The sequence below is a fragment of the Megascapheus bottae genome, chromosome 3 (genome assembly GCF_031878675.1).
Source record: "Megascapheus bottae isolate mThoBot1 chromosome 3, mThoBot2.hap1, whole genome shotgun sequence".
In the NCBI taxonomy this organism is placed as follows: Eukaryota; Metazoa; Chordata; class Mammalia; order Rodentia; family Geomyidae; genus Megascapheus; species Megascapheus bottae.
In genome coordinates this window covers 72,719,166-72,745,458 of record NC_143511.1, presented here as the reverse complement: position 1 = coordinate 72,745,458, position 26,293 = coordinate 72,719,166, and the positions used below count along the sequence as shown (strand labels likewise).

Here is a 26,293-nt window from a genome sequence, read left to right as displayed (position 1 = left end):
CATTCTACCATTTGAGCCACAGTTTTTTCTGTGTGTGGTTGTAAGGAATTGAACCCAGGGCTTCATACATGCTAGGTATGCACTCTACACTAGGCCACACTCTTGACCCCTCATTTTCTGTTTTTTTATGGGGGGGGGGGATCGGTTGTGGGACTTGAACTCTGGGCCCAGGCATTGTCCCTGAGCTCTTGACAACTCAAGGCTACTGCCCTAACTCTTGAGCCACAGGGCCACTTTTGGTTTTCTAGTGGTTAATTGGAGATAAAAGCCTTATGGACTTTAATGGTCAGGATGGCTTTGAACCGAGATCCTCAGATCTCAGCCTCCTGAGTAGGATTACAGGTGTGTACCATTCCTACCTTTTGCTGTTTTTAATCATTTCATTTTGAGTCTTGGGTGTTTCCATCTCTGATTACATCTATTTTTATTGAATGTTACATACTTTTCCAACAGTAGGCTTTAACATATTGGTCATAGTTATTTTAAGCATTGTCTGATAATACCAAGATCTTTATCCTATTTCAATCTGGTCCTAATGCCTGTTTAGTCTCTTCAATCCATATTTATTCTTGCCTTCTTGACTTGTCTTTTTGGCAGAAAGCCAGATATGATTTATCATATCTCAGCATTTAAAGGCTATTAGAATTTTGTGTTAATCTAGCTAAGAGTTGGACTGTATTCAAAGTTGGCTATAGTGTCCAAGGCTTCAAATTTTCAGTGTCCTTTAGAATCTTACTCTTGGAGCTTTTCATAGCTATAACCCATTGCAGTACATTAGAGTCCTGTTATTTAGTGATAAGATGTTAGAAAGGTAAGCATTTTTTTTTACTCTTTTTTGTTTTTGTTTTGTTTTTGTTCTTTGCCAGTCCTGGCTTGAACTCAGGGTCTGAGCACTGTCCTTTGGCTTTCTCAAGGCTAGAGTTCTATCACTTGAGCCACAATGCCACTTTCAGCTTTTTCTGTGTACATGGTATTGAGGAATCGAACCCAGGTCTTCATACATGCTAGATTACCATTATACCACTAGGCCAAACTCCCGGCCCGGCATTTTATACTCTTTAATTTCACTTTTTTAGTATGTCTGTGTCCTTGGTCTATGACCTTCACAAGTGTTTTCTTCAGCCTTTTTCTCCCCTTAGCTAGGCCAGGAAAGTTGGACAGGGATGGAATTGAGAACATGCCTTCCTCTGGATAAAATGTAATTTTTTTACCCATCAGTTTGATCTTTATTTTGAATAAAACTGAAAAGTCTATTTTACAGTGGCGACTTTCTCCTTCTTACTGCTACTCTTAAGATTTTAGTTGTGGTTTTGGAGATAAACTCCTCAGAGGGTGTCGAAACCCTATGATATTGCTGCTTCAAAGGGATTTTTCTTATGCATGTTCATACTCAGCCTTCAGACGTGTATCAAAGTTACCTACCAATCAACTGTTTCTACCATGACTCTCCAGCAGCTTCTCTTCTAAGTAAGGATATCTTTTCTCTGTGACATTAGATTCTCCAAGCTTTAAGGTTGCCCAGAAATCTCAGTTCTCAGTTATGTTTTTCTTTTTGTGAAGGCAGAAATAACTATGTATTCTTTCAGATGCAGTTAATGAATTGTAAGATTCTTTTATGTATTTTGGATATAATAAATACTTTTTGTCTGATTCATTTATTGTGCATTCTTTCAGTGTGTATGTCTTGCACTTTTTTTTTTTTTTGTCAGTTCTGGGCCTAGACTCAGGGCCTGATCACTGTCCTTGGGTTTTTCTCAAGGCTAGTGCTCTACCACTTGATCCACAGCACCACTTCTGGCTTTTTTCTATATATGTGGTACCGAAGAATCGAACCTGGGTCTTTGTGCATGCTAGGCAAGCAGTCTTACCACTAGGCCCCTTGCACTTTTTTTCTTTTTTTGGTTGATTGTTGGGCTTGAACTCTGGGCCTGGGCATTGTCCCTGAGCTCTTCAGCTAAAGGCTGCCATCTTGAGCCACTTCTGGTTTTCTGGCAGTTAATTGGAGATGAGAGTCTCATGGACTTTAGTGCCCAGGCTGGCTTTGAATCATGATCCTCAGATCTCAACCTCCGGAGTAGCTAGGATTGCAGGTGTGAGCCAGTTCTCCTGGCCTGCACTTTTTTTTTCCGTAGTGATACTGGGCTTTGAATTCAGGGCTTCATGGTTGCTAGGCAGGTGCTCTTAACACTGAGCCATGCCTCCAGCCCTCTGATTCACAAGTCTGTTTTGAGATAGTGTATTGTGACTTGCCTGGGCATGTACCTTGGCTGCCATCTGCCTACTTTAGGGTTCTTTGTGACTAGACTACCAAATACATGTTACTACATCTTGCCTTCATTTGAGAAGGTGTCTTGTGATCTTTTTTTTTTTTTTTTTTGCCAGTCCCAGGGCTTGAACTCAGGGCTTGAGCACTGTCCTTGGGCTTTCTCCAGGCTAGAATTCTACCACATGAGCTATACCACTACTTCTGGCATTTTTCTATGTATGTGGTACCAAGGAATCGAACCCAGGTCTTTGTGTATGCTAGGCAAGCACTCTTACCTCTAGACCAAACTCCTGGCCTCTTGTGAACTTTTTCTTTTTGACTGGCCTTGAACTGTGATCCTCCTGATATCAGCCTTCCAAGTAGCTAGGTTTATAAAGATGAGCCACAGGTACCTGGCTTGTATTTATTTCTTAAGAGTGTTTTACGGTAAATATAGTAATTTGATTTTGATAAATTTGTTTAATTTTTTTTTGATAGGCTTTCTCTGTGTTTAAGAAATTTATGTATTGAAGGGGCCAGGAGTTTGGCCTAGTTGTAGAGTGCTTGCCTAGTATGCACAAAGACCCTGGTTCAATTCCTTGGTATCATATACATAGAAAAAAGCCAGAAATGGTGCTGAGGCTCAAGTGTTAGAGCTCTAGCCTTGAGAAAGTCCAAAGGTAGTGCTCAGGCCTCGAGCTCAAGCCCTGGCTGGCAAAAAAAAAAAAAAAAAGAAATTTATATATTACAAAGATAAGAAGGAAGATACTTTCCTTTGTTGAAAAGCATTTTCTTTGGCACTTGAAAAAATCATTTCATCCTATGTAAGTGGCCCTATTTCTGCATACTTTTTTTTTTTTTTGTCAGTCCTGGGCTTGGGCTCAAGGCTTGAGCACTGACTGTCCTTGGACTTTCTCAAGGCTAGCACTCTACCACTTGAGCCTCAGCACCACTTCCGGCTTTTTGCTATGTATGTGGTACCAAGGAATCAAGCCCAGGTCTTCATGCATGCTAGGCAAGCACTCTACCACTAGGCCAAACTCCCGGCCTTCTGTAAACTTTTTTTTTCTTCTTTTTCTGTGTTGGTCCTAGGGCTTGAACTTATGTCCTGGGTGCTGTCCCTGAGCTTTTCCACAAGATTGTAAATACATTAAAATAAGGACAAGGATTTTTTGTTTGTTCCATTTTTTTTCAGTGACTAAAGGCCTAAGTAATCTCTAAATATTATTGGATTTATTGACTGATGGATGTTATTACTAAGAGAGTTGTACATATTGAGTTCAATATATATGGACTATGCCTATTTTAGTGGGATCTGAATAAACTGTTGAAACGAATGCAGTTTGGTTTGAATGTCATAAGCTAAAGAATTGTTGTGGAGAAATACTTTGCTATTTATTAAAGAAAAATATTACTGTTGCTAAGATATCCAAGTAAAATGAAAGCCTTCAGAAATTGTTATAATTAGAGGTTTTTAAACCTTTGCCACACTGTGCAGTCCAAGAGTTTTATCTCATCTTCAGCTACTCCCTTTTTATTCTCACTGTCCAAAAACTTCAAGAGGGTCAGCCTTGAAAAGGAAAATGTTACAAATAAACAGTTTGACAGTTGTTCTTTAGGATATATCTAGGTATAATCATTGAATAGATGAGGGACCCAGTATTTTGAGAGCATGATCTCTTTATTTTTTTATTTTTATAACTTACCACATATATTTACAATATATTCTGATCACTCTCACCCGTTCTGTTGCTGTCTGAAGTCATGATGTCTCAATGGCTAGTATCTTTGGGACTGACTGAGGTCTGTTAATTAACCAGGAGTCTCTGGAAGGGTGAATGTTAACAAAAGGCTTAAATGTGTTTTTTGTTTAGTTGTTTTAAAACCCAGACATTGGAGTTATCTGTAGTGCTTCACAGTTACGTTGCAATTCTGTTTGTTTCTACATTTCTATAGTTCATTATTTAGCAAGAAAGTTCTTAATATATTATGTACAAAACCATAGTAGATTCTGTAGAGGAAAGGACATAAGGATGAGTAATCAAGAGACCATCATTGACAAATGTATAGTAATACTCCACCTGATATCACTTATTTCTGCTTATGGAAAAGCTTAGTCAGTTCAGGACAAACATGAGTTTTCTATTCTGGGAAATATTCCGCCCAGGGTCACTAGACCATCTGCTAGAAATTTTACTTTGGTTCAAGGTAGGACTTAGATATTAGGTTCTATTAATTAAAAGCAATTCTAAAAGACTGGGCTGGGCACATTTTGTGGTTATAGTATCTTGACAGACTAAACACAATTTATCCTATTGAATTTAATGTGTATTTTGGGTATAATCTTAATTGTAACCATGAGTTAATGTTTTATTTTCACAATTTTTCTTTTCATTGTTGTTGTTTGTCATGAGGCTTGAATTGGGAGCCTACATGCTGTCCCTAAGCTCTTTTGCTCAAGGCTAGCACTCTGCCACTTTGTACCACAATGCTACTGCTGGTTTTCTGGCGGTTAATTAGATGAGTCTCCTGGACTTCACTTTGAACTGTGATCTTCAGATCTTAGCCTCCTGAGTAGCTAGGATTACTGGCAGGAGCCTACTGGCGCCTGGTTTCAGAATCTTTGTTATGTATTCACTGGTTTTTTTTTTTAATATATTTTTTATTGTAATTAATAGAAGGGTTACATGATATTTGCCAGATAAATGGTGCATTAATTCCCACACATTGATACCCTTTCACATGTCATGGTCCCCATTTCCCCTTCCCCCTCCCCTACCCCTCATCTTGTTTTCCCCGTTCCCTATCCAATTTCAGATAACCAAATTCAAATATATCCGATATACACTGTCTTTTTTTTTCTCAGTTGTTTGGCATTCTTATCTTTATCATATTAATATTCCCATTTTAATTGTAAATAAAGTCAGTTCCTGTCAGATATGACAGTGAAGTACTTTATTTGTTCTGCTTAATTACAGTATTCTTGTGCCTTTTGGCTCTGGGTATCCAATTTTCAGCTGGAGAGAGCCTCAGTAATTGATACTTGAGGAAAGTAAAGCTGATTGATAATATTGGTACAGCCAGAGAACAACAAGTCCACAGGAAACTTCTGGGCTTATGTAAAATTTGCTTTGTGTTTCTAAGGAGACTGTTCATGCAGTGTTATCCTCAATTTCATAATGTCTGTGTTATTCTACCTATTTAGGCCTTCTTACACTATTTACCTGTGATACATTGTCTTTTTTCTTGTAGCATACAGTCAAATCTGATCAAGCTTTCCTGTGTGTGTGTGTGTGTGTGTGTGTGTGTGTGTGTGTGTGTGTGTATTTGTGTGTATACATATTTGTTTTTATTTAGTACTAGGGTTTGCTTGCCTAGCTTGGCTGAACACTTCACCACTTAAGCCATTCCTCTAGCCCAGCATTTTGCTAATTTTTGTTTTAGAGAGTGGTGTGATTTGAAATTTAAGCTTTATAATACTAAAAATCTGCTTTCTATCATTTGACAGTGAACTCTTGGGCAAAAAACAAAACAAAACAAAACCCACCTACCCACCTTGGATAATAAAATCTGGCTATGACTATTTTTATGGCCACATTTTAAAATACAACATTCTGGGCTGGAAATGTGGCTTAGTGGTAGAGTACTTGCCTAGCTATTCATGAAGCCCTAGGTTTGATTCTTTAGTACCACATAAACAGAAAAGGCAAGAAGTAGACTCAAGTAGTAGAGTCTGCTAGCTTTGAGCAAGAGAAACTCGGGGATAGTGCCCAAGCTCTGAGGACTAGCAAAAAAAATAAAATGTAACTTTTTTTTTTGTTCTTTTGCTATTATCATCTTGAGCTATTAGGGTTAAAAAAATGTTATTTATTTGGGGGTATTTTTTTTTTTAGGCAGTATTTTTCTGTGTAGTCTAGGTTGACCTTAAACACGTTTAGGCTGGGTGATGGTGGCTCATACCTGTAATCCCAGCAGTTACTAAGGAGGCTGAGATCTGATGATCATTGTTCAAAGCCAGCCTGGGCAGGAAAGTCCATGAGATTCTTTTTTTTTTGCCAGTCTTGGGCTTGGGCTCATGGCCTGAGCACTGTCCTTGGACTTTCTCAAGGCTAGAGCTCTACCACTTGAGCCTCAGCACCACTTCCAGCTTTTTTCTATGTATGTGGTGCCGAGGAATCAAACCCGGGTATCCGTGCATGCTAGGCAAGCACTCTACCACTAGGCCAAACTCCCGGCCCCTCCATGAGATTCTTATGTCCAGTAAACTACTTCGAAAAAGCTGAAAGTGGTACTATGGTTCAAGTGATAGATCACTAATCTTGAGCTTTAAAGATGCTCAGGGACAGAGCCCCTGCCCCAGAACTGGCCAAAAAACAAAACAAAAAACTAACAGCAACAAAAAACCCTTAATGCTTAGGTGTGCTTGAATTTATGATTCTTTTTATCTTAACCTTTTTAGTGCAAAGAATTAGATGTTTGCTTCAATACCTTACTAAAGTTTAATTTATTTTTGTCATAATTATTTTAGAAATGTTTTACTTATTCAATATAATAAGTCATAAACCCCATCTTTGATTAAAAACATTTCCATTTAGGGGGCTGGGGGTTTGGCCTAGTGGTAGAGTGCTTGCCTAGCATGCCCAAAGACCAAGGCTCAATTTCTTTGTACCACATATATAGAAAAAAGCTGGAAGTGGTGTTAAGGCTTAAGTGGTAGAGTTCTGGCCTTGAGAAAGTCCAAGGACAGTGCTCAGGACCTGAGCTCAAGCCCAGGACTGGCAAAAACAAAACAAAACAAAAACATTTCCATTTAGGAAACTTCAGGATCTTATATTTATATTTTTATGTATAATAAGATAATAAAATTAACATTTCTTTACCTCCATTAACAAGGACGGGGGTGTTTTACTTTGTTTGCTTGGTCTGAGCACAGATCCTGGAGTTTGAGATGGATCTTAAACTATATAAGCAGTCACTCTTCCATTTAACTCATATTTCCAGCCCCTTTTTGTGTTTATTATTTGTTGTTGTGTCAGTACTAAATCAGGGGTGCAGTCCCTGAGCTTATTCCCCCCCTCCTCAAGGCTGGCAGTAGAGCCACATTTCTGTTTCCATTTTTTTGATGGTCAATAGGGAAATAAGAGTCCCATGGGCTTTCCTGCCCAGACTGGCTCTGAACTGCAGTTCTCAGATCTCAGCTTCCTGAGCACCTAATATTACAGGCTTGTCTGTTATCTTTGAGGTAAGGTCTCACTTTATACATGGCTGGCCCTGGGCCTGGACTACAGTCTTATTTGTGTTGTCCTTTATTGCACCGTGACAAGTATTTGTCTCTTCACCCAACCATTATTTTTTTTTTTTTTATTTTTATTTTTTGCCAGTCCTGGGGCTTGGACTCAGGGCCTGAGCACTGTCCTTGGACTTTTCTCAAGGCTAGAGCTCTACTACTTGAGCCACAGGACAACTTCTGGCTTTTTTCTATGCATGTGGTACCAAGGAATCAAACCCTGGCCTCCGTGCATTCTAGGCAAGCACTCTACAACTGGGCCAAACTCCCAGCCCCCAACCATTCTTTGAAATGAAATCTCTTGAATTTCTGTGCTTCAACTAGATTCATAGTCCCTCAATCTCCATCTCCCAAGTATTTAGAATTTACAGGCTTGATCCACCTTGCTCAGCTATTTGTATATCTTTTAGGCATGTTTTATTTCATTTAAAAAGCTCTTCATAGGGCTGGGATGTAGCTTAGTGGCAAAGCGCTTGCCTAGTAAGTGCAATGTCCTGGGTTCGATCCCCAGTGCCAAAAAAGAAAAGACAAAAAAACAGTTAAAAAAAAAAAAAAGCTCTTCATAGCTAGGCACTGGTGGCTTATTTTTTATTCTGGCTAGCCTCTCAGCAGGATGAGACCTGGAGGGTCATGGCTCAAAGCCAGTTTGAAACTTTTTTTTTTCAGTTCATGAGCATGAAGACAGACTGGAGGTGTGATTCAAATGGTACTGTAATAGGTGTAAACTAGAGTTCAACCCCTGGTAACAGCGTTTGTTCTCTCTCACTCTCCCTCTCCCCCTCCCTCCTCCTCCTTCCCTCCCTCCTCTACCTCCCTCCTTCTCTCTCTCTCTTCTCTCCCTCTCTTCAGCTTTCCCTCCCCCCCCACACTTGTTGAAAGAGTTAATAGAATTAACAAACTTGTTTATTTTGAAGATTCTTTGCAGGGTTCACTATTGCTTCATGATAGTTTCTGATTTTTCTAAATTTGGGAATATTTGATTGCATTTTCAGATTAAATTTCTTTTATAGTTTGGGAACATTTGATTCCATTTTCAAATTAAATTTCTTTTACAGTTAGAAATTCGGTGGCAATTCATAGAATAACAATTAAGTTTTTGTCTTCCAGAATGGTTCAGTGTTTGATGTACTGCCCATAGGCTTTCTTACAACCCAGCCTCTAACAAAACCAGGCTGCCCCAAACCCCTGGCAACAGAATTGTTTACCTTTATAAGAAGGTAGATAGGGAAAGCACCAAATCTGCACATGGTGTGTACTCAGGTTCTTTGGTATTAGGGAAGGTTCTGCTGTGAAACCCAAAGTCCTTATTCGACTGTCTAAAACAACAACAAAAATAAAACCACATCAGTAGAGCATATGGTGGTTCCATGTGTGCCAAATATGCTTGAGACACTCTGATGTGCTTTTCTTATCAAGGAGCAGAAAATCATTGTGGAAGTCCTGAAGGCACAAGCAGAGTCAGAAAGCTAAGTAAAAGTAGGAAGCTTTTTGTGTGTAGCTAACATGTAGATCTCTAAAAAATTTCTAGCGGGCTGGGAATGTGGCTTAGTGGTAGAATGATTTGCCTAGCATGCATGAAGCCCTGGGTTTGAATCCTCAGTACCACAAAAATAGAAAAAGCCAAAAGTGGTGTTATGTCTCAAGTGGTGTAGTACTAGCCTTGAGCAGAGGAAGCTCAGGGACAGAGCCTAGGCCCCGAATTCAAGCCCTAGGACTGGCTAAAAGAAGAAAAAAAAATGTTTTTCTAGGAAGTAAAAGAAATCTTTTGAGTGGTTAATTGGAGATATGATTCTCACGAAGAACTTTCCTGCCCAGGCTAGCTTTGAATTGTGATCCTTAGATCTCAGCTTCCTTGGCTCAGGGGTGAGCCAGCAGTGCTTGTCTGACAGCTTTTTAACATTGCTAGTTTGGCTGTAGAACACCAGAACACTTTACTTGGCTGGATGTGGGGACAAACCAGTAATGTTAACGCTGTATTCATAAGTCTCAGGCAGAATCACAAGTGCCAGGTCAGTTGGAGCTGAAGAGGAATATTACTCAAAGAAAACAAAAACAAATTAACTCCTTCCCTCAAGAAACAGTAGTACATTAGATATTATTTTTAGGATTATTTTATGAAATATTACTGATTACAAAGAATTCAGTTAGTATAGCTATAAATTGTATCTTTGTGTTGAGTTAGAAAAAGTATATGGATATTGTTAGGATTTGTAATGTTGTACCAATTCCTTTGTATAAATACAAATTTTACTTTTTGTTGTTGTTGGTCATGGGGCTAGAACTCAGTCCTGAGCACCATCCCTGAGCTCACTGACTCGAGGCTGGTACTCTACCAGTTGGGGCCACAGTGCTACTTGTGGTTTAATGGTGATTCATTGCCCAGGCTGCCTTTGAACTGTGATTCTTAGATCTCGGCCTCCTAAGTATTACAGGTGTGAGCTACCAATGCCCAACATAAATACAAACTATAAAACCATTTTTGGAATGCAACCTCCTAAGTACAGTTATAGTTCTGTATTTCAGAAGTAACATTTTATATGACTTGATTTGGTCAAAACTAGTAGATTGCAAGATGATGTTCCCATTGTCTGTGGTGGCATTTTATTAATTGTTTTTACACTTATCACTTGTGGATGTGCTATATATGTTTTCCTTACAATACATTCCCAACTTCAGATTTTTATGGATTCTCTTAAATAGGTCTTCATACTAAAATAGAATAATAGTGATTATTACTTTTGGTACTAAATCAAACTATTATCAAAATTTGGGCTAACTGAACATTGGTTTTGCTTTTCAGCGGGGATCTGATGAGCTTCTTTCTTCTGGTGTCATTAACGGACCTACCATGAACAGTTCTACTTCTACAGGCGTGTATGGTAAGTTTTAGTTCTTGTCAATTTTTTTTTCACCTGAGCGTCAACATTTTTTTGAAGTGTTCAGAAACATGATGAAATGGCACTGAAACCACCGTATAAGAACTATAGAATTAAAGTGAACAAGAGTCAGTTACTTAAGGGAAAAAAATGGAAAGCAATTTTTTTAAGTTTATGAATTCATATGAGTTGGTCAGCCATTGGTGTGCACCCTCTTAGTGACTAATGGAAAGATTTTGTAGGCAGAGAAACAGCAGGGCATTTGTTAATGAAGATGTGGTTAGAGTAATAAAGGCATTGAGTCTAAAGTAGACATTTCAGAGTTGAGATCCCATCAGACTCCCTGAGAAATCTTGTTAAAATACAATTGTTATTTGACTTGTAAAATCCTGTTCAAAAGGTTGTGTTTGACACCAGGCTGGGCTGCATAATGAGCTTGAAGCCAGCAGGGACTATATAGGAAGACTAAGTCTCATAAAACTCACCAGAAACAAAAAGCCTCACAGTTGAAGTAAAGCACACTGCTGAGTGTCTTTACTCTCAGCTACTTTAAAAGCCAACATAGGAGAATAACAAGTTAGAGGCCAACATGGGTAATTTATACCTTGTCTGAAAATGTAAATTTAAAAGGACTGGGATGTTGTTCAGTGGTTCTGGTTCAATTTCCAGTATCACAGAAAACAAAAAATAACTTTTGAGACTCCATCCAGCATTTCTCTCTCTTCTTGAACTCAGGGTCTGGGCACTGTCTTTGGGCTGTCTCAAGGCTAGAGCTCTACCACTTGAGCCACAGCACGATTTCTGGCTTTTTCTATGCATGTGGTACTGAGGAATCGAACCTGGGTCTTCATGCATGGTAGGCAAGAGCTCTATCACTAAGCTAAACTCCCAGCCCCATCCAGCATTTCTAATTCCGTAGTTTGGTAGTGGGTCCTCAGGATTTGCACCTGTAGACGCTTGCATAATGTTGATAATGCACATTTGGGAACTGCTGGTTGAGAGGCAAAAATCTAAAATTGCTAAATATGATTGCCTTTTGATTTAATGGCTCTTTAAAAATTCTGTTCTTATTCTTCTATTTTATGACATCCACTGTGAGTATTTTCATTTTACAGTCTGATCATTTGTCCAGTTCACATTCATGAACTGTTAGGATAGGTGATCAGGCTCTACTGGAGAAAAAAGAAACACAAATGAGATAGGAATTTAGCTGACAGCAGTATTTTGTGTTTCAGGCTTTTTAAGGATACATCTCATTAAACTTTAGGTTCAGTATGTCTCTTCCTTCTGTAGCCTTTCAGCACAGCTCTTTTAAGTGGTAATCTCTTTCAGACTTTGGCTAAAATGTCTTTTATTGTCATTATTGAGTATTAAGTGACTAATTAGGATTCTTGGTTAAGCATTATTTTCCCCCTGTCTTTTAAGGATCTGTCTCTTCTCCCTCCTAATCCCCTCAACTATTAGGGATTGAATTCAGGGGCTTTCACTTGCAAATGCCCTACAAGTTGAGCCAAAGGACCAGCCTGTTTTGTTTGACTTACTTTTGTTGATGTAAGCACCCAGATTTCCTTTGTTTTACCACTGCATCTGGTTGAACAATAATATCACCAGCAGGCCATGAGAGTTTCTATTGTAGGTTCAGCTGCCAGAAAGTAAGTGGTCTTTGTTGACCATCTTAGTCTGGGTTTAGCCAGGAATAGACTTGGAAGACAGCATTCAGTAGTCAGCTTTATCAAGTGCATAAATATATTTCACATGATTCATGTGCTATATACATCCACACATATAAAATTTTATGTATATAGGTATACAGTCATACATACATGTCTATGAATATATCTTTTTTGTTGTTATTCCAATACAAGGATGTGAACTCAGGGACCTGGGTTCTATCCCTTAGCTTTTTGCTCAAGGCTGACCCTCTACCACTTGTGCCACAGCTCCACGTTATTTATTTATTTATTTATTTTGGCCAGTCCTGGGCTTCCGCTTAGGGCCTGAGCACTGTCCTTGGGTTTTCTAGAGCGCTACCACTTGAGCCACAGCACCACTTCTGGCTTTTTTCTATGTATGTGGTACCAAGGAATCGAACCTGGGTCTTCATGCATGCTAGGCAAGCACTCATCTCTAGGCCAAACTCCTGGCCCACTTCTGCCTTTTTGGTTGTTATAAGAATTGGATGGGGGCCGGGAGTTTGGCCTAGTGGTTAAAGTGCTTGCCTAGCATGCACGAAGACCCGGTTCGATTCCTTGGTACCACATACATAGAAAAAAGCCGGAAGTGGTGCTGAAGTCAAGTGGTAGAGCTCTAGCCTTGAGAAAGTCCAAGGACAGTGCTCAAGCCCTGAGCTCAAGCCCAGGACTGGCAAAAAAAAAAAGAATTGGATGGGCCAGGAGTTTAGCCTGGTGCTAAACTGCCCAAGGACAGAGCTCAGAATTCAGGCTGAGTTCAAGCCCCAGGACTGGCTAAATAAAATAAATAAAAATAATGTTTGCTGGTAGGCATTTTGGATGGAAATACCATACTTGTTAAAGTAGAAGAGAACAAACCGCTTGTCTAGTGACTTACTCATAATGTGACCAAGAAGCAGAGCTGCATGGACTTTTTAGGAATCAATACTCCTAGTTCTGGAAATGACGCTTCCTGTCTTCATAGAATTTTGGAACAAGTGTTGGGTATTTCATTAAATAAGCAAGGTTCTTTGTTATAGAGATTAGTACAGCATAGTGTTACATTAATTTTTGTTTTTAAAATCTTTGTGCCAGTACTGGGACTTGAAGTCTGCATCTTGTAGTCTTACCCAGCTCTCTTGCTCCAGGATGGTGCTCTACCAGTTGAGCCACACCACTGGTTTGTCATTTTGATGGCTAGTGGGTAGTTTTTCTGCCTGGCCTGGCTTTGGATTGTCTTCCAAGTCTCAGACCTCCTGAGTACTAAGATTACAATATAACTACTAGCACCCATCTTACTGGCCTTTCACAAATTTGTTTATTTAGGATTACAGACATTTTAAGTAGTTTCATTAGTATTTAGAAAAAGAACCTTTTCAGTTTGGAACAATTACGTCTTTTTCCTATTAGCAATAACAGTATGTACTATTAAAAAGCTGTAATGAAATTTTCAGTTGTTAAGTAATATATATCCAGTCTTCTATCTTATTTTTCTAAAATTTGTTGTTTTAATTATATTTACTTTTAGATTAGCATAGAAAAAAATCCTTAAAAATACATTAGAGACATTACAAATATTGTTAATTATTCATAACAAAAAAGTGGCGTAGAGGTGTAGTCATATTTCCATGGTGGGGATATTTTCTGAGAAATGCATTATAAAAAATTTCATCATTAAGGAAATATGTAGTATACTCACACAACTATACATAGAATAGTTATTTACTCAACTATATTTTACTTACTTACCAGGACTAAATGATATAATCTGTTGCTGTAGGCCATAGATTTGTACAGGTTGTCACTTTTATTGAATACTATAAGAGGTGGTAACATAATGGTAAGTATTTTTGTATCTAGACATAGAAAGGGTACCCTGCACAATTAGATGGTATGTTGGGTGAGTAAATATGAAATCCCAGGGTGTGATTGCATTCTGTTACAGACTTTATAAGTATTGTATGTTTTGTTCAGATTTGTTTTTCTTCAGTAGCATTGTTCTTAGCTTCATGTACTTTTTAAATTTGTAGACTTAAAAGAATTACTTTCTAACATTTTGTAATTGTACTTTGCTTAAAACCTAAACATTTTATAGCTGTGTACAGAATGTTTTCTTTCTTTATATCACTATTATGTGTTTTCTGTGGTCAAATATTTTAAATTTATTTTGCTTTTTAAACATGAGAGTCATGATCATCTGTTTCATTTTCTTCTACATCTTGTCCTACTGGAATGTCTTTAGGGCCAGTAACAAGCATGAAGCTGTCATCTCCTGTGATAGCAATGCCTTTTAAATTGTTTCCTCCAACTGCTGTATAGTTTACTTTTTGTTCATTTTATAAGTAAAATTAGTAATACTCTTATGAAAAAATTCTAAATACACAAATGAGTAACATAGTCATTTAATATCAATAATTATGATATATAATACTTTTTTGTACAAGTGGAAGAGCAGTAGGTTTGTTTACGTCACAGTCACCATAGACATGACTAATAGTATTATTAACAAGATAGAAAATTTTCAGTTTATTTAAAAGTCTTAATGGGATCAGTGATCTGTATATGATCAGGTCCTTCATTGAAACATCATTATGTAGTTCATAACTGTATTTGAAATAATGCATTCACTTACCCTAATACTTTTCCTTAATGTTAAATACCATAGATCATTTAAAAAATTATAATGCTCAAAAAGAAACCTGATAAACGGCTTATTGAGAGGTGGTTGATTTTGTTTGCCACTGTCCTCTTTTTCCTTTAAGTTCCCATAGTCCCTTGAAATTTATATCCTGAAACTCAAGAGAATCAAATGTGACAATGTAGTTAATACAGGATGTCAACCCAAATTAGTTCCAGTAATTTTTTTAAAATCTTATATTTTTTAGCTAATGGGAATGACAACAAGAAATTTAAAGGAGATAGACCTCCCTGTTCACCTTCCCGTGTTCTCCATCTTCGAAAAATTCCATGTGATGTCACCGAAGCAGAGGTCATATCATTAGGTCTACCATTTGGCAAAGTAACTAATCTTTTGATGTTAAAAGGAAAAAGCCAGGTATGTAATACTTAAACATTGACAGAATGATTATTACCCTGGTGTTAGTATTATGATTTTTATTACTTTGAACTTCCAAGAATATTGTCTCTATTTGTCCATCCATCCATCCATCCATCTGGTCTTGCTTTGTGGCCCAGGCTGGTCTTAGATTTACTGAGCTCAAGGGACACTTTTTTTCGTTGTTGATCATGGGGCTTGACTCTGAACTTGGGTGCTGTCCCTGAGCTCTTCAGTTCAAGGCTACCACCCTACCCCTTGAGCCACAGTGCCACTTCTGGTTTTCTAGTGGTTTAATTGGAGATAAAAATCTCACAGTCTTTTTTTTTTTTTTTTTGGTAGGGCCATTGGGCTTGAACTCTGGGCCTGGGTGCTTTCCCTGAGCTCTTCAGCTTAAGTCTGTCACTCTATCCTTGAGCCAAGCCCCACTTCCTGTTTTCTAGAGGTTGATTGGAAATAAGAATCTCAGGGGGTTTTTTGGTTTTGGTTTTGGTTTTTTTTTTTTCTGCCAGTCTTGGGCTTGAGTTCTGGGCCTGAGGACTGTCCTTGGATTTTTCTCAAGGCTAGAGCTCTACCACTTGAGCCTCAGTACCACTTCTGGCTTTTTCTAAGTATGTGGCACCAAGGAATTGAACCCGGGTCTTCGTGCATGCTAGGCAAGCACTCTACCACTAGGCTAAACTCTTGGCCCCAGAATCTCGGGTCTTTTTGTGCCTGGGATGGCTTTGAACCTCAATCCTCAGATCTCAGCCTCCTGAGCCTCCTGAGTAGCTAGGCTTACAGGCCTGAGCCACCGTGCCTGACCTGAGTCTCGCAGTCTTTAGTGCTGAGGCTGGCTTTGCATCATGATTCTCAGATCTCAGCCTCCTGAAGCTAGGATTACAGGTGTAAGCCACCATACCTGCCAAAAGGACACTTCTTAATATGTATCTGGGATTAAAAGCATGTGTTACCATGCCTGGATCTTTAACTTTTCTTATCTATATATTATTTTATGACTATTGTTAGTTTTTTTTTTCATGTTGTTGTAGTGGCCATTGTTTTTGTTTTGTTTGGCTAGGGCTAGGATTTGAACTTCAGGGCATCATGCTTGCTCAGTATCCTTGTTCAGAGCAGGCATGCCTCCAGACCAGATTTTTATCTTATCTGGAAATGAAGTTTCATGGACTTTTCTGGCCAGGCTGCTTTGACCCTCAATATTCTACCTCTCATTCTCTTAAGAAGCTAGTAGTACACATGTGAACCACTGGCATCAGCTCATAAATTTTTAACTACTCATAGTTGGTTTTCTTATCACTTGAGCTATGCCTCAAGCGTGTTATAAGTTAGCGTGTGTCTGTGTCTGTGTCTGTGTCTTTGAACACTGGTTGTTGAGCTTGAACTTCGGGCCTGGGTGCTGTCCCTGCACTTCTGTGCTCAAGGCTGGCACTGTATATCACTTAAGCCACAGCTTCACTTCTGGCTTTTTTGGTGGAGGTGAGAGTCTCAGATGATTTTCCTATTGCTGACTTTGAATGGTGGCCCTGAGATGTCAGCCTTCTGAGCAACAAGGATTGTAGGTGTGAACCACCTGAGTCTGGCATAAGTTCATTTTAAAGGAAAGGGGGCTTGCGGGGGAGAGAGAGAGGAAGAATCAGAAAAAAAAAATAGAACAATAAATAAATAAATAAATGATGACAAAAAAAAATTACTCTTACCCAAGGACTGTGGTCATCTTCCTTTTTATTTTATTTTATTTTTTTGGCCAATCCTAGGCTTGAGTTCAGGGCCTGAACACTGTCCTTGGATTTCCTCAAGGCTAGAGCACTACCAATTAAGCCTCAGCACCACTTCTTTTTTTTTTTTTTTTTTTTTTTTTGCCAGTCCTGGGCTTGGGCTCAGGGTCTGAGCACTGTCCTTGGACTTTCTCAAGGCTAGAGCTCTACCACTTGAGTCTCAGCACCACTTCCGGCTTTTTTTCTATGTATGTGGTACCGAGGAATCGAACCTGGGTCTTCGTGCGTGCTAGGCAAGCACTTTAACCACTAGGCCAAACTCCTGGCCCCCTCACCTCAGCACCACTTCTGGCTTTTTTCTTTCTTTCTTTTTTTTTTTTTTTTTTTGCCAGTCCTGGGTTTGAGCTCAGGGCTTGAGCACTGTCCTTGGACTTTCTCAAGGCTAGCACTCTACCACTTGAGCCTCAGCACCACTTCTGGCTTTTTGCTATGTATGTGGTACCGAGGAATCAAACCCGGGTCTTCGTGCATGCTAGGCAAGCACTCTACCACTAGGCCAAACTCCTGGCCCCTCATTTTCCTTTCTAACAAAACATTTTGTATTTTATATTATAGGATGTTTTATTTAAAATATTTTATATCAAAGGCCAGAAGTTTGGCTTAGTGATAGATTGCTTGCCTAGCATGCACAAAGACTCGGGTTCAATTCCTCAGTATCACAGACAGAAAAAAACCGGAAACAGTGCTGTGTCTCAAGTGGTAGAGTGCTAGCCTTGAGAAAGCCCAAGGACAGTGCTCAGGCCCTGAGTTCAAGCCCCAGGGCAGACAGAAAAAAATATATTTTATATCAAGAGGCACTGTATTCATAAACTGCTTTACTGAATGACACCCCCTTTGAACAACTTCCCAAAGAAAATAAAAATATAGGCTGGGAGTTTGGCCTTAGTGGTAGAATCTTGCCTGTACAAAGATTCTGGTAGTGGAGATATAAATTATACCTCATTTGACAAATTACAGAACAGTTGTCCAGAATCTTAAGTGGATATGTCTACTATTCTCACAAGACAAAATTACAAGTTTAAAAGGTCATATTGACCTTTATCTTGTAAAATAGAATTGAGTGTTCAACTGAACATAAAGAGTTAGTGTTTTAACCTAGAAATAAGGAAATAGGAAAAAAATTCAAATCAGAATGATTTAGATCAAGTTATTAGAGGCCACTTTCTTATAGAATTAAGAGTATGTAAAGCCAGGTAGACTATGTCCTTTCTTATTGCTTGCTGTGGATCTCCTGGTTTACTAAAGTTAAGCCCAAAGAGGCAAAGGATGAATATCTTCTGTTATATGTGGAAGTTAGAACTTATTTATAAATGTCCTAGTAAATACTTCTGGGCTGTATACAAATGTATTATCTGAAATACAGTATTTTCAGTCAAGAATTCAAATGTCTTAGGAAGGTCCAAAATGAATTCTAGGAAAAGGGTGTTTAAGGGTTGGGGACAGACTAATGAAGTAGTAAGGAAGTGAAAGAAATACAGTAATAAAATTTAATGCATATCCTACAAAATTAAGAAAATTGAAAACATATAAGCTGGGTCCTGGTGGCTTAAGATTGTAATCCAAGCTACCTAAAAGGTTGAGACTGGAAGATCACAGTTTGAAGCCAGCCTGGGCAGGAAAATCTATGAGACTCTTCAGTTTTTCACCAGAAAACTGGAAGTGGCACTGTGACCCAAGGTGGTAGAGTGCCAGCCTTGAAGTAAAGAGCAACCAAGGTCAAGGTCTTAGTTCAAGTCCCATGACTATCCCCAATCCCTACCCCCCCCCCCAAAAAAAAAATTAAGGCCTAATTCTCTACAGTAATGGTACAAATGAAATCAGTGTGTCAGAGACATCGGTACTCTGTATTCCCACATTTATTACATCACCATTCAAAATAGCCAAGAAATAGAAACTACCAAAATGTCCATCAGCCAGTGAATGAATAAAGAAAATGCAATGATGAAATACTATTCTTCCATAAAAGAAAAAAAGAGATCCTGTCATTTGTAATAGCAGAAACGGAGCTGAAGATTATTAAGTGAAGTAGTGCATGATCTTACTCATCATGTCTGGAATCTAAAAGGCTGAAAGTTGAGAATAGAATCGTAGCAACCAGTGGCTGGGAAAGAGGAGAAAGAGGTTGGGACAAGTTATCTGTAGATACTAAATTATAGTTAGATAATAAGACTAAAAAAATTGATGTACTATTGCCTATTTGAGTGACTATAGACAATAATGCACTATTTCAAAAGGCTATTAGCAATGATTTTAAATGTTTTCATCATTAAATAAATGATAAAATGGTGGATACTGTAGCTCACTAGTACTGTGCTTGCCTGCTACATGCTAAGTTCTGTTGAGCATTCAATAGAAGAAAAGAAAAGAAAAGGAAAGAATAACTGAGTAATGTATATTGTTTTTATCTGATTTAAGCATTTCACAATATATTATGTAATTACAGGTAGGTACCATACCTGTAATTGTAGGTACTCATGGGGCTAAGATCTAGGGGATCATAGATTGAGGCCAGCCTGCAGGGAAAGTGTCCTAGACTTCATCTCCAAAATAGTCAGCAAAAAACTCAGCTGGCGCCTGTAATCCTAGCTGTTAAGGAGGCTGAGATCTGAATATCTTAGTTGAAAGTCAGCCAGGGCACAAAAGTCTGTGAGACTCTAATCTCCAGTTAACCACCAGAAAACTAGAGCTCAGGGACAGCACCCAGGCCTAGAGTTCAAGCACCACAACTGACAAAAAAATAAATAAGTAAATAAACTGAGCTAAAGGCATAGTTTATAGTGGAAAAGTACCAACCTCCCAAGCATACAATCCTGATTTCAAACCTCAGAACTGGAAACAAAAATAAGTAAGTATGTGTGCCACACCATCTTAAACAGATGCTTTTAGTGGTTGGGGTTTAATAATGTCCTTACCCCCTCCTCCCCCTGTAGAATCCCATGTTAGAGATGCAAAGAAATTTATAGATCACATTAGGCAGCACTTCATGTTTTAGAGAGGATATGAGATTCAGGGTTGCTAATAACCGCATTATTGCAGCTAAGTATAAGTTTACATTGTTTCCTTTCCACTATGAATTGACAACTCTTGTTCCTAGTTAGCTAAGTATGGGATGATCACCGTCACTAAAAAAAACGAATATTCTATTTAATTTGTCAAAAAAGTTATTTTATTTTGTTTTTACACAAAGGAAAGGTAGAACACATAATTATGCCTCATACCTGTTAAACAATTTTTGCTAGTTAAAATACTATTTTTCAGCTTTCCTCTCTTTTCTCCCCCCTTCCTTCTTTCTGACTTTTAGAAAACCCTGATTGCCTCATTAAATTTTAATACATCTTTTGTGTACTGTAGCCCCTTAACTGAATATTTTTGTTAATGTATGTCAGATATACAATATAACTAGTATGTGCAGTATTTGCTATATTAGTTCTACTGTGTAATATAATAGGGTACCAATGTAACATTTCCACACATACATACAATATATTTTGATGAATCTCACTTCCTATCACTCTCCCCTATCTCACTGCTGCCCCTAATTTCAATAGATTTAGATTTCTGTTTCATACATAAAAAACAACTACTGAGACATACTGAATGTCATTTACCCTCCCTATTAGTTCTGCCTTCCCACTGGCACTAATCACCATGAATGAAGCCTTCCTCACTTTCTTGTCATTCTTTTTAAAATTGTACTAAGAGACTTAACGGTAATGTTTCAGATGTACATGTATTCTACCTTGCTCAGAACAACCATCTCTACTGTTTACCCCCTCTGTCCTCCTAACACCTTTTGATGAACAGCTTTCATTGAGACTCCTTATGCTGACTTCATACATAGTTGCAATGTATTTCAGTTTTTTACCCTTTATCTTTCTTTCCCCTCCCCCTTCCATCATCATCTTAGTCATGTTTTATGTATATAGGTATAAATTTAAGTGTGTGTATATACGTTCATGTCCTTAGATATGAGAGAGAGAGAGAGAGAGAGAGAGAGAGAGGGAGAGAGAGAGAGTGTGTGTGTGTGTATGTATTTGGTCTAGCTTCCACATGTGAGTGAAAACATTTTAACTCATCTTTTTCATCATTTATTTCATTTTTATGACTGTGTAATATTCTATGGTAAGTGCCATACTTACTATTTATTTTTTGGATATCTTGACTGGCTCATCATTTTATGGGGCTAGCTAGAACTCAGGTCTTTCAGCTTTCACTCAGCTTTTTCTGCTAATTGCTGGTGTTCTCCAATTTGAGCCATGCTCTTCTGGCATTTTGTTAATTATTTGGAGATAGAGTCTTGAGGTTTTATGTGTCCAGGCTGGCAACCTTGATTCTCAAGTCTCAGCTTCTGGAGTACTTAGGATTGTAAGCATGAACTGATGGCTAGCCTAGACCCAAAAATTTTAACAGAAGACTATTAAATCAGAGTTCCTTAAAGCATCCATTTATGATGGTGATGCACATGTTTATCTTTGCCTTTATAAGTATTTTTAGAAGAAGCAGAAATAAGAGGAAAACAAACATACATCCACCATCAGTAAAACAGCTGACAATTTCCAAGACTTAAGTCCATTATTGAACCCAACTTTTTGATGTACTTCTAATTAGCATGTATGATCTACTTCAAAGCAGAGGATTTTTTCATTCCCTTGGGGACATTATAATTTCTATTGAGAATGGATGAGGCGAGAGGAAGAAACTAATAAGACAGAATAGTTCTATTTAAAAAGATGGTTTTTCACTTTATCTTTTTGCATTTATTGCAGGCTTTCTTAGAAATGGCTTCTGAGGAAGCTGCTGTTACTATGGTGAACTATTACACTCCTGTTACTCCTCATCTTCGAAGCCAGCCTGTTTATATTCAGTATTCCAATCATAGAGAACTTAAGACTGACAATCTACCTAATCAAGCTGTAAGTATTAAAGACATTTTTAAAAGTAGATAACAGCACGTGGTATTAAATAAATAAGAGCACATGATATAGAGAATATGTACTATTCTTCATTTTAGGATACTTTATTAGTTGGAATAATGTGTTTAATTTCTTACTTGATGCTAAATAATTAAAAAATGTCACTTAGAAACATCTGAAATTAAGATATTGGGAATAACATTTTTTTCTTTTTTTCTTTGTTTTGGTGGATCATGGGGCTTGAACTCGGCACTGTCCTTGAGCTCTTCAGCTCAAAGTTACTTCCCTACCCTTGGGCCTGGGCACTGTCCCTGAGCTCTTCAGCTCAAGGCTACCACCCTACCCTTGAGCCAAGCCCCACTTCCCATTTTCTAGATGTTAGTTGGAGATGAGTCTCAGGTTATTTTGTGCCCAGCTGGCTTTGAACCTTGATCCTCAGATCTCAGCCTCTTGAGTAGCTAGGATTACAGGTGTGAGACACCACGCCCAGCTTTTTTCTTTCCTTTTTGTATTAAAATGATTAGAAGAAAAATGCAATGTTCTATATCCTAAAATCTCAAATATAAAAGGAACTCATCAGATAGGATCTCACTTTTCGGTGTTTTATTTTGCTATTGTTTGCCTTTTCAAGGGTTTTTTTTTTGGTTTTGTTTGTTTGGTCAGTTGTCATGCTTAGGGTCTGGGCCTGGGTGCTGTGATGCCCCGCCCCTAGTGCTCTAATCACTTCTCAACATAGCTCTACTTCTTGTTTTTTGGTGGTTAATTGGAGTCTCACAGACTTATTTTCAGATCTCAGCCTTCTGAGTAGCTAGGATTATAGGAATGAGCCACCAGTGCCCAGCCCAAGTTCCTTTTTAAGTAGTTTAGTTTTTTGGTTTTTTTTTTTTTTTTTTTTTTTTTTGTATACAAAGCAAGTACCCTTTAAGCATGTAGCTCAAGTGGTAGGATGCTAGGAGGTAACCCTGAATTCAGTCCCTAGTCCCCCCCAAAAGAGTATTCTTTTTTTAAATTTATTTTACTTTTTGGTTGCTTGTAAGGCTTGAACTCTGGGCCTAGGCGCTATTCCTGAGCTCTTCAGCTCAAGGCCACTTGAGCCACAGTGCCACTTCCGGTTTTCTGGGGGTTATTTGGAGATAAGAGTCTCACAGACTTTCCGTGCCCATGCTGGCTTTGATCCTCAGATCTAAGCCTCCTGAGTAGCTAGGATTACAGGTGTGATTACTGCCCCAGCTAAAAAAGGATAATTTTTAATTGTATGAAGAGTATCTTTGACTTGTGTTCTTGCTCTAAAGAACTGCACTCCTTTTTTGTGTGTTTTTGTGTGTTTGTTTTTTTGTTTTTCTGCCAGTCCTTGGGCTTACTCAAGGCTAGCCCTCTACCACTTGAGCCACAGCACTACTTCCAGCTTTTTTTATATATGTGGTACTGAGGAATCAAACTTGGTCTTTGTGCATGCTAGGCAAGCACTCTACCACTAGGCCAAACACTTAGCCCGTTGTTTGTTTTTGAGTGGAGTTCCTATGTAGTTCAGGCTGGGCTAGAACTCCTTACATACAGCCCAGGCTAGCATCCAACTCCTTATTGATCTTCCTCTCTTGGCCTCCTGAGTGCTAGCATTTCAGCCACATGCCACCATGTTCACTCTAGCCTTTGATTGTGTGTTGAAAGGCATAAAGGCAAGTTGCATTAAAATTTACTAAGTTACAGTTTTCTGCATTGCTTAAAACAAAGACATTTGTCCATGATCCTTACTTTAAGTAATAATGTAATAATCTAATGGGTTACTTAATGGTTTTAAAGTAAAAAATGCTTTTTATTTTTTTTATTGCTGCTTACTTTGCCTCCACATATTTCTCATTCAAGCATGTTGGGAATGAACATAGGGTCATAGTTGGTTAAGTCAACACTTACCTTAGAGCTGTAGCCTCTATAATAGAGTTTGGTTGTTTTTTTTTTTTTTTTTTTTTGCCAGTCCTGGGCTTGAGCTCAGGGCCTGAGCACTGTCCTTGGACTTTCTCAAAGCTAGAGCTCTACCACTTGAGCCTCAGCACCACTTCCAGCTTTTTTATGTATGTGGTACCAAGGAATCGAACCCGGGTCTTCACACATGCTAGGCAAGCACTTTAACCACTAGGCCAAACTCCTGGCCCCTATAATAGAGTTTTTTTAATGAAGAAATATCATACAAATTATAAATATACATGGTAGAGATAACTTAGTCATATTTTGGTTTATATTTTTCTGTTCTGTCACTGAACCTAACTTACTGCAGTGGAATCTTGATAGATAATTTAAACTTTCTCTATTTTTCCTTTATAATATTTTTTAGATATTGTTTATAACAATGAGTTCAGAGTTGATTTGGTTTTAGTTCTTTGGTGGGGTTCTTGTTGTAATTGTTTTTTTAGGGGAAGGTTGTTTGCAGTACTTCGATTTGAACTCTAGAATTCATACTTGCTAAGTAAATATTCTACTACTTGAGTCATTTTGCTCAGCTTTTTGGCTTTAGTTATTTTCATGCTTTTTGCTTGCACTGCCCTGGGCTGTGCTACCCTTGCCTTCTATATAACTAAAATGACAGTCATGAGTCACCATACTTAGCTTGTTTAATCAGTCAGGGACATACTAAGTTTTTTGCTGAGGCCATCCTGGAACTGCAGAATAGTCCTCCTACACTGCCTCCCATATAGCTAGGATTTCAGGTGTGAGTTAATCTGCCAGTTTTTTTTAATGATTACTATAATTTATGGTGAATTTTTTTAGATAGGTATTACATATTTTTCCCTGTTTTATAATGGTTTCTTTTTGTTTTGGAAAGTGGTACTGGTCTGGAATCTTGAACTGAGGACCTGGGCACTGGCCCTGACCTTTTGTGCTTAAGACTAGCTAGAACTCTTAATATTTGAGCCACAGTTTCACCTACCTTTTGATAGTTTATTGGGGATCACATTCTCATGGACTTCCCTGTCTAGGCTAGCTTCAAATCCTGATCCTTAGATCTCAGCCTCCTGGGAGTTAAGACTACCAGCTTGAGCCATCGGTGCCCAGCTTATTTTATAGTTTTAAAAATAGTACTACAACAGCATATATTTTACCATTCTTACAACATTATTGTTATTAAGTCATTAGGCAGTGAAATATTTCTGAAACCCAGCACATTTTTTATGTTGTGATGTTACTGGATTGCTTTTGCATATCTAATAATGTGTGAAATTGTATCTTATTTTTATTTGATAATATGTAACATTCAGTGGCTTCTGTTTGTCCCTTTTCTTTCATTTTGTTAACTGTAAAATACATGTCATTTAAAATTTATCATTCCAGCAGCTTTCTTCCCCCACACACTCCCTTGGTGGTGCTGGTCCTGGGACTTAAATTCATGACCTTGCCATCCTTCACTTGGCTTTTCCACTCAAGTTTGGCACTTTACAACTTGAATCTTACTTCCACTTACAGTTTTTGCTAATTAATGCAGATAGCAGTTCATGAGATTTTTGCTTGTCTAGCTTTGAGCTATAATCTATAGACCTCAGTCTCCTGAGTAGCTAGGATTATAGGCATGAACCACTAGTGCCTAGCTCATTTCAGCCATTTTATAAGTGTAGGTTTTGAGAGGTTTTATGTATTAATTTGCAAATAGCATTTGTATTGTTTTAGAGAAGGAAGTTAGATGTTATAGTTTCAAATTTCTGCTTCTAGTCCTACAGTTTTTTCATTAGTGTGATTCCTAAGGATTTTAGTATAACTCTTGAAGAAGAAAAAGTAATTTAATAAAACTTTTAAAGATTGAATTATTCTAAAGGGAAACAGTGAGAAATTCCAGTTGCTTGGCAACCAGTCACCCAAATGACCTAGTTTATTCTTAGCCTTGATTTCTTCCCAGTACTATTTACTTTTGTGAAATTATTATACATTGGTATTTGATAAAATATAGAAACATGAGGTTGCAATTCAAAGTAGCTCTTTACATACTTTGAGTCTTACAGCCTCTGTTTTGTTCTTTGAGAAACAAAATATCCCAAGCATGTATATCACTTCTTAGATATAATTGATAGAGAATCAAGTGAATACCAAGTATTTTTATTTCCTTCACTTAAAATAAATTTTTATTACAAAATTTAGGTCATATTCTGAGATACAGCATTTGGTAGTCTTTATTGAAATATCATAATTCTTTGGGTTTTTTTTTTTTTTTTTTTTTGTATTTTCTTTTTTGGTACTGGGGATTGTACCTAGTTGCACTTGCTAGGCCAGCTCTATTTCTTGGTCTTATTGGTAAGAGTCTATAAATCTGCAGAGATCAGGGGGGTTTTCCTTTAAAATATCTGTAATATAAAATGAACAGTTAAAAACCTGTACACTAGCTTTGTGCTGGTGGCTCCTGCCTGTAATCCTAGTTACTCAGGAAGCTGAGATCTGTAGGTTAATGTTGGAAGCCAGCCCAGGCAGGAAAGTCTATGAGACTTCTATCT

The 26,293-nt window shown here is 38.1% G+C and overlaps 1 protein-coding gene across 5 annotated transcripts in view; it reads left to right on the top strand.

Annotated features, from left to right (window-relative positions):
- The window catches only part of Ptbp3 (polypyrimidine tract binding protein 3), a 76,963-nt gene that overhangs the window by 11,340 nt on the left and 39,330 nt on the right, over positions 1–26,293 (top strand). For 3 of the 5 annotated variants that reach the window (XM_090330439.1, XM_090330437.1, XM_090330435.1), the window contains 3 exons: positions 10,333–10,411; positions 14,964–15,133; positions 21,675–21,821. In XM_090330439.1, the coding sequence (XP_090186565.1) occupies positions 10,381–10,411; positions 14,964–15,133; positions 21,675–21,821 (348 nt within the window). In that variant the 5' untranslated portion in view covers positions 10,333–10,380. Of the gene's footprint in view, positions 1–10,332; positions 10,412–14,963; positions 15,134–21,674; positions 21,822–26,293 lie in introns of those variants that run through there. The other 2 variants (XM_090330440.1, XM_090330438.1) reach the window with 2 other exon arrangements.